A 14,063-nucleotide genomic window follows, 5' to 3' on the forward strand; every position below is an offset into this window, starting at 1 on the left:
TATACTAAAAATATTGATTTGAATTGGACAACCTAGACTAGCCAGGTTGTTCTGTCCCTGTTTTTCCTTGCTTATCCCACTCAAAAAAAAAAAAAAAAAAGGGGGGGGGGAGAATGTGATATTTCACACTAAGAAAACATTAAATTCTGCTTAGGGAGCCAACCAAGAAATGATCAAGTAGGTGTGAAAATGGAAGTCTTTTCCAGATCAGATAGGTTAACAACCCAGTGGATTTTGCACTGATATTTTCTAAGCATAACTCACTTGCTTGAATAATCTATACTACTGGGTTGGTAAATCACCTCTCCAGTATGTGCCATCATTCTTGATTTTGTCTTCTTATTATAGCACCCAATGCCTATAGCACCCTACCTGATCTATGGTGCTTTACTATATATGGATGATCATAGTTTGTATCATTTTCTGCATAGATTGCTGTTCTACAGGAAGGAGATATTCAAGTCCCCCAATATGTAGATATTATTTGGAATCACTAGAAGATTGTAATCAGACCATTGGAGTTTACCGATATGCCAGTGGTATATCAATATCACTTTTAATGCATTTTAACTTGGCTATCGCGTTGCCACAAGATGCTATTGGTTCAGACAAGTTTTGCTCAAGATACCTTACCTTAATCTATGCCAGAAATAATTAATACTGAAAGGGATTCTTTACCCCCACCACCCCCAGCTGCAAAGGGTACTTAGTTATTATTTGGCTTACTTGGGTTTCCAAAGGCCCATCCACAAAGGGACTAGAGGATTCTTCACATACAGCCAGACTCCTCACTAATTTCAGTTTCGAATTTGACTGAAACAAACAAACACACAAATGCTTCTGAAGTTAAGATGCAGCTGACTACAGCCTCCTTTTGATGTGTCATGGACCTGCCAGTCATTTACTAGTAATTAAGGTAGCACTATCTATCAGAAAGATAGATTCCTTTTTTTTTTTTTTTTTTTTGCCATGGAGCAATACAAAGGGTGTCATCTCCATCAATATTAGTAAGCACATCACTAAGACAAATTTCTTCTCTTGGCATCTTAGATGGGATCCCATTTTATATGACAATTTGCTGCTGCATATGACCTCAGTTTCTACCTGAACCTAAAGAACAAATACATGATTTGAGCTTCTCAGTTGCAAATTCATTACATAATCCCCCCCCCCCCAAATGTAGCAAAAGTAAATAATAAATAAGTAGATTCTTCCTGTCTTAATTCCAAACCTATCATTCTACAGCTGGCACCTTACATGTATTTTCAACAAACATAGCCACTCTGGGTGGTTTGCCAGGTCCATTGAAAAATATGCTAAAAATAAAACTTTGTCCCAGACAGCTTGTAGATTTGGGGAGGGGGTTGGGGCAGGGAATGGTGATGCCCCACAATATTTTACATAGGTCAAGCCCACGTGGTGAAATACGGATTCTTGAGAATGTACTGTACACATTTTCATATAAATAAATGGAAATAAATTAATCTGACTCCAAGGACTACCAGTTGGAGGCCTTTACTAATATAAGGAATATTAAAAGCATTCAGGACAAATGCCTAAAAGAGCAAGCTTTAATTAAGTAGTGATTTACTCTCAAATTATAAAACGTAAAACTCCTATCAACTCTGTTTTTACAGATGTAGCAAGCTTAGATTTATTTATTTTATAATTTTTGTAAGCAGCCCCACGATTCTGAGTGGGAGCAGCAAAGCAAAACAAGATAAGAACTCTGGGCTGCACCGATTCAGCCTGGAGTGGCCGAAAAGTATGAATGAATTCTCCTTCACAACCAAAAAAGGAAAACAAAACCAGTATGTGGTTAACAAGCATGCCAGGCAAAATGAAAGTGAGCTTGGCTTTCCTCACAGTGTGGCATTCCTCTATATATGGGGGGGGGGGTAGATGGGGAAAGATTTAATAATGGGGCATTCCATCAATGCCCTGACTTATTGTATGCAACAGAACAACCGAGACATAGCTAAAACAAATGAGATTCTAAAGCCAGAACTAGAACAAATTTAACATGTTCACATGGATTTCAGAAGGTGGATAACTTTCAGCATACTTTCCCAAAAACTGTATGCTCTACAGTTATTCTTTAGCCACAGAGAGAATAGGGGCCTTAGCCTCCCATCTTGAGATGCCTGGATAAAGTGCCTGTGAGCTACTCAAAAGACACATCTGAAAAATCCTTGCGGGACCTAGGAATAAAATGCGATACCAGTGGCATTCTGAGCCTTGGAATCGGTTATGAATTCAAGACTGCGAAGTACTGAATCTGGCACCCTATTAGGAAGGCTGGGACTCGGAATTAAGGATGGAAACAGCTTTAGTGTCACATCACCATCTTCTGAAGTATAACGATAGGACAATATAAAGAGATTGACACTGACCGGAATCTCTTACCTTAGCTCTTTTTCTAGCATGTCCGTGATTGGATGTTCTCTTCTGTTTAAGAAAAAAAAAAAAGAGATGGGAATAGGAAGAAGGCGAAAAGTTATTCTCTGCACTTTTTATACATGCTAAGTCACATGCTAGGAGATGAACGAACATGTTATGGCTGAGTTTGCAGAAAAGGCCACGTTGACTTGTTTGATTAAGGAGGGAACTACAACTACTTTGATAAAAGACTAGAAACGCTTTATTCTTTTTTTTTCTGAAAATGGATAAAAATGAACTGATTTCATGATTTGTTAATTAAAAATATTTTTATGGGAAGAAGGGAACTACGATATGCAATATGTTAGGAAGGAGGTGATAATTGCTATGTTTGTAACTGCTACAAAGATTATTTATTTATTTATGAGACTTATATACCGCTTCAAGTGCAAGCACTCTCTAAGCAGTGTACACCAGTAAGCAATGTATATATATATATATTTACATTGCCCCCAACAATCTGGGTCCTCATTTTACCTACCTCGGAAGGATGGAAGGCTGAGTCAACCTTGAGCCGGTGACATTTGAACCGCTGACCTGCTGAACACAGTCAGCTAAAGTAGCCTGCAGTACTGCACTCTAACTGCTGCGCCACCTCGGCTCTTAGAAGTTGCTTCTTTAGACAACTTTATTTTGGTTTTTTTTTTCTTATTCTTCACTTTTCTTTTACCTTTTTATAATCTTTTTTCTTCTTCCAAGTTTCTGTAATTTGTTTAAATCTCAGTAAAATCTTCTTTTAATAAAAAAAATCATAAAAATGTGAGTATGTGCTATAAAAATGTACCTCCCAAGCATCCCCAAAGCTTAAAGAAGCAGGGGTGATAGATATAAGTCAGGGGTAGGCAACTTTGGCTCTTTTATGACACGTGGACTTCAACTCCCAGAATTCTGGGAGCCCAAGGTTTCCAACCCCTGGTATAAGTGCACTGTTGACTTGGAGAAATTACCTCTCTGTCCATAGATGAATGACAAAGGCATAGCAGTTGAAATCCAGTAAGCACAATTAACAATGGAATCAATTACCCAGAGAAATGGCAGTACTCTCCTTCACTGGATGTGCTAGACATGGTTGCAGATTTCTGGGAGTTGAAGTTACACAGGATTTAAAATTGCCAGAGTTGAAAAACATCACATTTGCTCTTTGTCAATTCACTTCGCCAATAAATTAAATTAGGTTTCTGCACTTGGAAGATGGACTCAGTGGACTAAATTACTGTTTCATTTTTAGGATTCCCATACTAGCTTTACCCAATCTTGTGTTATCCAAGTAGGATAGAAATAAAATTCCCAATTTTTTCATCCAGCAGAAATCTACACAGAGCCTGCCCTCTGCCTCTTCTTCCTTTCTTTACCATTTTGTCAAACTGTATATATACTATTAGTTTAGCATACGAAGGAGGAGGCAACTGCTTTTCAGAATTAACATAGGCACAATGCTGAATATTTAACACATTCTGTCTTCATCCAATTAATAATTAAAGACTGGGTTTCCATCATGTTAAAAGGCATTTTTGTATTACACCAAGAAATGATGGCGGTTTCTCTGCTGAACGATATACTTTCTTGCAAAGGAAAGATACTGTCAGTCCTAGGCCTGTTTCTGAAATTCTTATAAGAGGTATAAATGCAGTAGCCAAAAGGCTTGGCGTTAGCTGATTACTTCACATCACAAAATTACACAACTTGTCATTTCCACGACACACTTACCAGAGTCTAAGAAAAACTGAGTCATTTGTATGTTTAGGGAAAATCCAAAAAGATGTGATGACAGCAAATTAAACATCAAAAGGGCAAATGAAGAAACAGAATGCAGTTCAAGTAAAGAAATATGTTGTGTCCAAAACAAAATTTGTATCACTTAGTTACAGGGGCTTAAAAACAGACTTCAATTCTCTTCCAGTCCCAATGCCCTTCTTCCTTCCCTTAAATTGACTTTTAATTCCCAACTTTTCTGTCCAGATTTTGCTAATCCTACACTTACCATGCTTAAAATGAAGACTATGCATGTAGCAGCAACAAAACTTGCAACTTGTATATTATTCCTTGAATTAACAGTCCATTCTAGATTGTACTGATATTTGATGGTGATGGTGGGGTTATATGGGGGGAGGAGAAGGGGAGGAAGGAGAACTCTTTTATACAAAAAAAAAGATGAAAAAATGGCCAAAGGAACAGCTGTTAAGAATTTAAATAGGGGTGGAACAGACAGCCAAAGTAAGAAATGGATGAATATGTGAATAAATGAAGCGGCATTCTATTTCAGATTTTGAAGATGGAGGAGGAGGTGATGTCACATTAGTACTTTGGGTGGACTTCCAGGGATGGAAGGAAGAGGGTGAGTTGTTTAAGTGAGCAGGAAATTTCTAAGCAGGAGATGATGGTAAAACTGAGATATATTCTATGGAGCTTCTAATGCAGTGGTTCTCAACCTTTTTAAAGCCGCGACCCCAACCGGTCGTAAGTCGAGGACTACCCAACCAGTCGTAAGTAGAGGACTACCCAACTGGTCGTAAGTCGAGGACTTTCTCTGCCCGGGAGCGCCACGCATGCATGGTGCTGCCCCCTGAGCCGGCCGAGGCGTAGCTGGCAAGTGGCAGAGATGGCGCAGGCCGACCACCGGCTGGGCCACCAGTTGGCCCAGCCAAAGGGAGGTAAAGCACTCGCCGGGCCCCACGCACGCCAGCAACCCTCCTTGCGCCCGACAGCCTCCCACCTCCCACCCCTGGCCCTCTTTTACTTACATTTTTAGTAGTTGCTCAGCAGAGAGGGGTGGAAACTTCCAGACAGCTCGCCTTCGCTGCAGACAACTTGCAGCACCGTTTGCAGAATGGGACTTTTGGCAGGCTCAGCAGGGCAGAGACAGCCTGGACAATTCCTATTGGCTTTTGAAAGCCAATAGAATTAGACTCTATTCAAGAGAGTCTATTCTATTGGCTTTCAAAAGCCAATAGAATAAAAGGGAGTAGGACAGCTAAGGAAAAGGGGGGGAAATGGCGGACTGCGTTGTTTGGCGACCCCCGTGAAATGGTCGTTCGACCCCAAATGGAGTCCCGACCCACAGGTTGAGAACCACTGTTCTAATGGATTAATTTAGCAACATCACTAAAGATAACTGACCAAGATACTAGAAAATTAAGTCCAAGGTCTGTAGCTATTCAATTATGGGCTTTCATGGGCCTACTGGTTTGGCTATCTATGAGACATTATGTCCAATTACCTGAGATTCTTGCCGTACGCTGCTCTCCTCCCCGTCCTTCTCAGGCTCCTCTTTGCTTGGTGACCTGGATGCAAATTTGGTTTTGTTCAAAGATTCCTCAACCAATCTTTTTTCTGATTCTTTCATTATCTCCAGTGTCTCCTGTGTGGTGTTGCTGTTAGACATCTTCAGCACAGTATAGTGTTAGTGATGGATACCTGCAAGCAGGAGGAGAAGGGTTGGAATTTGTTTGTTTTTAACATACCTCTATTATTTATAACATTTCCTATTTTTTGCCTCTTTCTTAACTGAGGCTTGCCTAAAAGAGGCTTTTTGGCTTCTTAAAATCCCTCAGGATGCACAGAACATTCTTTCTATTATTGGGAGATATATTACAGATTCCAGATCAATTCATACCTGTTACAGTTGAAAAGAACATTCAAGTACTCCTTTCCCTACTCAGATTTTGACAAAGCAGCCCCCAAATAGTTGTTCTTTTTGATAGAGGAATATGTTATTGGATTTTCTATTTTCCCCACAAGAATAATCCTATGAGGTGGGTTGAGCTAAGACAGGAACTGTCACCCAGCCAGCTTTCATGCCAAGGGAGGTTTAGAATTCACAATCTCCTGGTTCCTAGGCCAACATCTTACCCATGACCTCAAACTGGCTCTCTTTTAATATATAGTATCTTCTTATCAAGACTATGGCTGGGTGACTTGCATTCTCTTTTCCAACTCAATGTTGTGCTAATCAACCCCTTCTCAGTACCTAGATTGGTCAGTAAAAGACATCCCACAGATACACTTATCATGTAATGGAGTATATACAGCACACACTATGCTAGTACACTTGACATATTATTTATTACTGGTATTTCTATGCTGCTCTACTACAAAACTACTTCAAGTGACAATGCAAAGCAAAGCAAAGCAATGCACACAGGACAGTACACCAATTTTCCATCTGCATCATCACATAGCTAATTGGTAGATATTTTCTCCAGTATCTCTGTTAGGATTATGATGAACCTGCCCTAAAGGCAAAGAGAATTAAAAGTAAAAAAGACGTTTCCTCAAGCTTAACTAAAGCTGCACATTTTGGTTTGGAAAAGCAAAATGACATAAAAGAGAGAATTCCACATTATCAAGCACGTGATTTTAGGAAAGCAGCCACTAAGTGAGTTGATACCTATACTATATAAGGATTGAATCCAGATCTCCCCAGGACTGCTATTCTTCCTGGAGGAATTTACCACTGCATTTAAATTACAAAAACCCTTTCATTCAAAAAACAGATGCTGCAGATTGCAAGTACTGTAAATTCAGTAAGTCACCTTTCAGATCTAGCAGCATCTTCTCAAATAGGCTTCATAGGGACCTGAATTCAGGTGGCTTTTTCTCAATTGCATTTAAGCAGCTGAAAGAAAAGCAAACCTATCCAGAAGCAGTTCCCACTTTTTGTCAAGTTTTGTTAGTGCTGCTGAGACTTCCCCGCACTCTTTGTTAACAAGCTATTTTTAACAAAATGCAATAATAGAAAAGAAAATATCATTGCTGGTTTTGTGCAAGATTAGGAATGTGGCTAGTCTTACAGAAATTCAGCTAAATAGGAATGCTGGTTTAAGTGCAAGGCCTTGCCTGTGCCTTTCTAAACCTATAGAGCGCATTATTTTGAGGACTCTTGGTATGAAACAATTTGGAACCAGAAAGCAGAAGCCCTAGAGAGTGTTCATCAACTCATTTTATTAAGCAACTGCCAAGTCTCAACAGAAAAGCAGTCAAAAGCACGAAGATTTATTGAATGTTGAATGTTGGCCGTAGGTTGGATTTACTAATATAGGCAGACTAATTCAAAGTAATTTCCTTTTAATTTGTAGTGCTGTAGAGCAACAAACATACATTATTGCTGATTTTACAGCCAGCAGCCTTGGTAATTACCCATGGGAAAGCCAGAAGTGTGATTTTCAGACAATTGTTACTCAAGTGGGGAGGAGAGGGAAGAATGGTTGGTTCATTCTTACAATGGGTTAAGAAAGTAAGCTTTCATGACAAATTGGGGGAGGGATCCATGCTTTTTACAATTTTGCTTACCGTCATTTCTACATATTATAGGGCAGGGATCTTCAAACTTGACCCTTTTATGACTTGTGGACTTCAACTCCCAGAATTCCTCAGCCAGGCATGCTGGCTGAGGAATTCTGGGAGTTGAAGTCCACAAGTCATAAAAGGGCCAAATTTGAAGACCCGTTATAGGGTAACTTAACTTTCCTGCCAACATTAGGCATTTAAAAGTAAATATTAATACATGTCATGTGTGAATTGGTGACTCTCAAACCCTTTACACATGCAAGGGGATATAGGAAAAAGCTCTGTCACTAAGCTAAGTGGGACTTATTAACAAAACATTCACCTGCACTCTCCTGAATGTGATGTCTAAGCCCATCAGTGAAAAGTATACTGATTTCACTCACTTTATAGAAGTGGAAGAGGATCCAGAATAACCTGTAACATTATGATTGCTATTGGAGCTGTGGGGGAAAAAAATCCGTGCATGAATAACAGGTTATCTGATTTGTCCATGTCAGAACCAAACATTTGGAAATAGCTGAAAGGGGAAAATGAAGAGGTTGGGAAGATAAGGCTGGCAGGAGAGCTGCCCTGTAGTCCATTTGGAGGAGAAAGGGAATAAAAAGCCAAACAAGCAAGAGACTTTGGTTGTACCACCAAAAACTAGAACAACTAACATGTTCTAGGGAGAAAATGGTTTGTTCTTTGTGACAAACCTTCTCTTTGCTTTCTAGTCATTTTTCTTTTGAAAAACCCTTTCCTCCAGGGATAGTCTGTCGGAAGCCACAGAATATATAGGCCTGAAATGAGGCCCAAAGGTGAAGCTAAAGCAAAAGATGGAAGAGGCAGAATCCTGAGGAGCTGGAACCTAAATCTGGGAAATCCTCCCTTGACAAATCTCTCCTTGAACTTTAACAAAGATGAAGTATCTCTGGAAGGAAGGCCTTCCATTCCCTTCTTATTCCCAGAGATCTAGTAATCTTGAGCAGGGTTGCCCTAATGAGGACCCCTGGAGTGAATATATAAAGAATGTGCTGGGTAAGGAGGACTACATGGAGAAGGGAACAACAAATATATGTGTGCATATGCACAGCAGTGCCTATTGCCTTAGGAACCAAAAAGAACTACAGGATCAACCATATGGTAGAAATTCTATAGCAGTGGTTCTCAACCTGTGGGTCGGGACCCCATCTGGGGTCGAACGACCATTTCACGGGGGTCGCCAAACAAGGCTGTCCACCATTTTTCCCCCTTTTCTTTGGCCATGCCCCTGGCACCCGGTGATGTATAAGTGGTTGGGGGTCACCACAACATGGGGAACTGTATTGGGGGTCGCGGCATTAGAAAAGTTGAGAACCACTGTTCTATAGTGACCTGAGTTCCACTGCAAGCAGCCTAGGAAAGAGAAATTAATCTGATGCTTTAAAAGCTGAGGAGATGAACATCAACATAAAGCATTGATTCAAAACGTCAAGTTTGACTGACTTGCACACCGACCTTCAGCAGGTCTAGATTACTGCTGAAGTTCTAGGCCAGTGGTTCTCAACCTTTTTAATGCCACGACCCCAACCGGTCGTAAGACGAGGACTACTCAACTGATGCAGCACCGTTTGCAGAATGGGACTTTGGGCGGGCTCAGCAGGGCAGAGACAGCCTGGACAATTCCTATTGGCTTTTGAAAGCCAATAGAATTAGACTCTATTCAAGAGAGTCTATTCTATTGGCTTTCAAAAGCCAATAGAATAAAAGGGAGTAGCACAGCTAAGGAAAAGGGGAAAAAAATGGCGGACTGCGTTGTTTGGCGACCCCCGTGAAATGGTCGTTTGACCCCAAATGGGGCCCCGACCCACAGGTTGAGAACCACTGTTTTCTTTTATCCTTCTTACTAATCTATAATTCTGATGCATGAAATCTGGCATCTAGTACACCATCTGGTATCCAACAATAATTCGTATCAGTCAGTTTTAATTTAAAAAGAAACTTCCCAAGTTTTAATTATCTGAAAGCATCCAAGAAGCACTGTTACTCAAAGAATGAAGTTAATTTACATTGCTGACACTATCCTGGTGCACTTAACATATCTGCAATTTACCCATATCTCTTATATTAATTGTTAGTTAACAAGCTGTTCCAGAATAAAAAGGAACCCATTGATCAACAATGTGCTAATTTTGCTTGATTGACTTGCCTGGATTCTTTAGATTACTGTTTGAAATGCTCCCACTAAAGTCGCAGTTTATGTACAATCATTCACAATCCTCCTTTTTAAAAGGCACTTACTTCCAACATGAGGAGAATCAAAACCAGGAATGTTATTACTTCTTCATATACATGTATGCACACACATATAATCATAATTACTGCCCTCCCACATGCATCATACACACACACACACACACACACACACACACACACACACACACACACCAACATAAGCAGAAGAAATGATCTTGCTGAGATCATTTTGGGAATAGACAGGCCAAAAAAAGTCATAAATCTTACACAGAGGTCTTTAGGCTATGCATCATGCAGAGAAGCAAACTGAGGTTTCTGAGTTCAACTAAGGTTCTCTCTTCATTGACAGCAGGGAAGACTAAAAATCATTACCTTCACCAGTCTCACACAGACACAGTTCAACAAATGTCTCATAAATGTCTTGCCAGACTTTGTTGTATGCAACAGTTCTTTCTCAAATTCAGACTAGATCCACAATATTCTTTTTCTTATGTGGTAACTTGAAGTGTCAGATGAGGGAAAGCAAGATTTGAATAACCCAATACAGAATGTCTCCCCCTTATCACTGCAATACCAAAACTGGAAAAAAAATGGTATGTGTAACTATTGTGTTCTCCACAAACCACAACAATCCTCAGGGCTGATGAAACAGGATATGAAAGAGGTGAACCATTTGGTTCAACCACCTGAAAAGTATCTTAATACCAAGTATATGTTCTCTGTTTGTGATATATGAAAGTCTGGATCCATGAAGCAATTAAGACCATCTCATTAATCTAACTGCTCCCCAGATGTCTGGGATTGCAACTTCCAGAGTAGCACAGTTAGGGAAAGGCTGAAATATTTAAATGGCACTTCCATATTCAAAGGAGTATTTGTCTTTTGTCTCTGGTTAAAAAAAAACTATAAACATGCCCTCATATCATGCTTGACTCTTGGGGAACATAAGAGCATTCATGCAGGTATTGAAAACACTGTGGAACTGATGCTACCTTTCTCAATATGTTTTTATGACTACTCAGTCTAGTCAACAGGCTGGGGATTCCCTGATCTTTCACACAATTTCAACCCTAGGTCAATTTAAACTTAGATTCCAAGGCCAGATAAAATTGGCTAGGTGATGCCACATGAGACCTCTCACATATATCTGGGACTACTCATTCTACCTTATCTAAAAATGTCCTTAAAAATCTCGGTTTTGTTTTTCTTAAAGGGCAGGCTGGACTCACTAATTTTTTAGTGTTCTGATTAGATAACCCAGTCTTTTCCAACTCAATGTCTTCTCGATGTAGTAAGATATACTTCTCATAGTTTCCAGTTAGGTTGGGAAAAATGGCCAAAGGATAAATGGCTTCAGAAATCACCTGAGCATAGCCTGAAGGAATGCAATTGCCATCAATTGTAACATAATTCCTGCAGGAACTGACCTAGAAGAAAAAAAAGGAAAATCCAAGCTATTTCTCCTCTTTAACATTAAACAAAAATCAAGATTGTGAGATTACACAAATGCCAAGAGACACCCACTCACACAGATTGATAATCAGCTAATTTTGTAAGCATGAACATGCCCACTCAAGTGACACATTTGATGGAAAAGCAACCAGCTCCCATAAAGCTGCTAAAACCAGAAGATTTCCATTTTAGTCATATATTACGTAGTGGATTAACCTTTATTGTTTGTTTATTTATTTCCAACCTTTGGTATTTTTTTACAAATAACTCACGGCTGCCAAGCATATCCAACACATGTTTCTCTTATTTTCTCCACAACAACAATCCTGTCAAATGAAGTTGAGCTGAGAGATTGTGATTGGCCCAAGGTCACCCAGCTAGCTTTCATGGCTAGAAAGGTGGGACTCCTGCTTTCCAGTCCAGTACTTTAATCACTAAATCAAACAGACATACAGTAAGTTATCTTTTTCTAGTGTTGGTTTTAAGATGTTATTCTAAAGCAGAAGCATGTAACAATCAAAATTAATCATATCAATATAGCAGCTTCATTCATTTTTCAGTCTACCCTATTTCAAGATTGCTTGCAATTATTTGGAAAGTAAACAAAAGCATAGCAAGTGATAAGGGATGCATTTGTGACAGAAAATAGTTTTACTAGTCTTCATGCATTTATAGTGTTTTCCCTAACGCAGATTAAACTTCAGAACACTCTGGAAAAAGTTGCCTTTTAAGGAGGAACTTCACAAACTATCCACAGAACAGAAAGAATAAATTATCTAGCATATAAAGTTTGCTTCCCATTCAAACAGCTACTAAGGACTTCCATTTCAGAAACATCTCATTTACACTTGTAAAAGTCTGACAACTAGGAAAACAATTCTCTAAGGGTGTCAAAATCTCCAAGAGATTGACACCCACTATTCCTGTTTCATCTTATCTTGCCACAGGTGAAGGAAAATATAATGCCTATTAATACTGACTCTGGGAAGCACTTATATACTACCATTTACATAGATTAACCAATATCCCTACTATCAATAGATTAACCAATGTCCCTACTATCAGCAGGCACAAAAATAATCATCGAGGACAACATCAAGCTTTGCAGCATAATATAGTAACTTCATTGCAGCTTCCAGATCTATCATTTTAACTCCCAGAATTCTCAGCAATGGCCATTCTGACTGGGGAATTCCAAGAATTGAAGTCCACATAAAACAAAGTGCTGATGATGGGAAATGAGTTCCATTATAATCTGTACACATCTGTTTATAGGTCTATGAAAATTTTAGGAAAAATTTCAGTGTCCTAAGAGAATTTTAATCAGGATAACTAATTAAAACATTTATACAATGCATAAGCTAAAAGAACTAAAATTATTACAAAATGTTATGGGAAAACTCAATTTCTCACTTATTGTACTAATATACCCACCCAGCAACAGCAGTTTTACATGTAAAACTGTAAAAGGTGAAGCCCTGAGCAACACAGGCTGCTGATGAATATTATGTTTAGAGTTTATTAAAGGACAACCTTATAAATTATATGTGAATAATTGTGTCAAAATCACATTGATTTCCTAATAAATTATATTAAGAGTAACATGTTCAAAGCTGTAAAATTGCTTACTAGAGATCTACAATAATTTGGAAAAATTAGGGTATAGAAGATTGTGACAGAGGCTCTTCTAGTCTGAGAGATAGCTGACTAGCAAGTAATAGAAAGCAAAAACAGGATACACCTCTAAAGATATGGGGGGGGGAACCTGCTGAAGTTTATTTTTCCTCATTGATGGAATGATCAAGGGACAGGGGCTGAAAACCAAAACAGACACTTCAGAGTCTCAGCAATGCAAGCCAAGAATTCAAAGTAAAATTCAAAATAAGATGTTTAATCAGGAATCGGTTTCAGACTTATTCTTCAGCTCTCATACATATGTGTGTGTGTGTGTGTGTGTGCTAATGTGGAGGGAGGGAGGGAGGGAGGGAGGGAGGAGAGAGAGAGAGAGAGAGAGAGAGAGAGAGAGAGAGAGAGAGACAAACTAAGGTAGAATGAGAAAGGAAGGAAGGAAGGAAGGAAGGAAGGAAGGAAGGAAGGAAGGAAGGAAGGAAGGAAGGAAGGAAGGAAGGAAGGAAGGAAGGGAAATAAAAGGCTAAAGGTACAAAAAGAGGAAAGTAAATAAGAAAAAAGAACGTAGAAAAAAGAAGATATAAAAAAAGATATAAAGCAGTGACTTCCAATCTTCTTCACAGCAGTTATAAGTATACCTATATTTAACCTCTTTCTCTTAAAGTTGCATCATGACTCCTTCTACTATCTATTCTGTCTAATCAACAAAACCATAAATCATAATCAGATGCTATATTTTTTTCTGTCCTGTTCTATGGAGTAGAGAGTTGGTCTCTGACAGAAGGCCACCTGAAGAGACTAGAAGCATTTGAAATGTGGATTTACAGGCGGCTGTTATGTATAAGCTGGGTTGACAAGATCAGAAATGAGGTGATAAGCCGCCTTGGAAAGCCAAGGGAAAATCATCAAAACAATTAAAAAACAAAAATTAGAATATTTTGAACATGTGATGCGACACCCAGAAAAATACGGCATACTCCATTTAATCCTCCACGTAAAGATTGAAGGCAAACGAGGTCCAGGCAGAAAAAGAACATCGTGGC

The 14,063-nt window shown here is 39.1% G+C and overlaps 1 protein-coding gene across 13 annotated transcripts in view; it reads right to left on the minus strand.

Moving 5' to 3' along the window:
- R3HDM2 (R3H domain containing 2) overlaps nucleotides 1-14,063 on the minus strand; it is a 194,005-nt gene that overhangs the window by 64,597 nt on the left and 115,345 nt on the right. For 4 of the 13 annotated variants that reach the window (XM_039350667.1, XM_039350679.1, XM_039350677.1 and 1 more), the window contains 4 exons: nucleotides 11,304-11,366; nucleotides 5,657-5,853; nucleotides 2,407-2,448; nucleotides 727-813 (listed from right to left, as the gene is read on the minus strand). In XM_039350667.1, the coding sequence (XP_039206601.1) occupies nucleotides 727-813; nucleotides 2,407-2,448; nucleotides 5,657-5,821 (294 nt within the window). In that variant the 5' untranslated portion in view covers nucleotides 5,822-5,853; nucleotides 11,304-11,366. Of the gene's footprint in view, nucleotides 1-726; nucleotides 814-2,406; nucleotides 2,449-5,656; nucleotides 5,854-11,303; nucleotides 13,129-14,063 lie in introns of those variants that run through there. The other 9 variants (XM_039350675.1, XM_039350671.1, XM_039350668.1 and 6 more) reach the window with 7 other exon arrangements.

Source organism: Crotalus tigris, unplaced genomic scaffold (assembly GCF_016545835.1).
Source record: "Crotalus tigris isolate CLP2741 ecotype Arizona unplaced genomic scaffold, ASM1654583v1 scf7180000018346.393812, whole genome shotgun sequence".
NCBI lineage: Eukaryota > Metazoa > Chordata > Lepidosauria > Squamata > Viperidae > Crotalus > Crotalus tigris.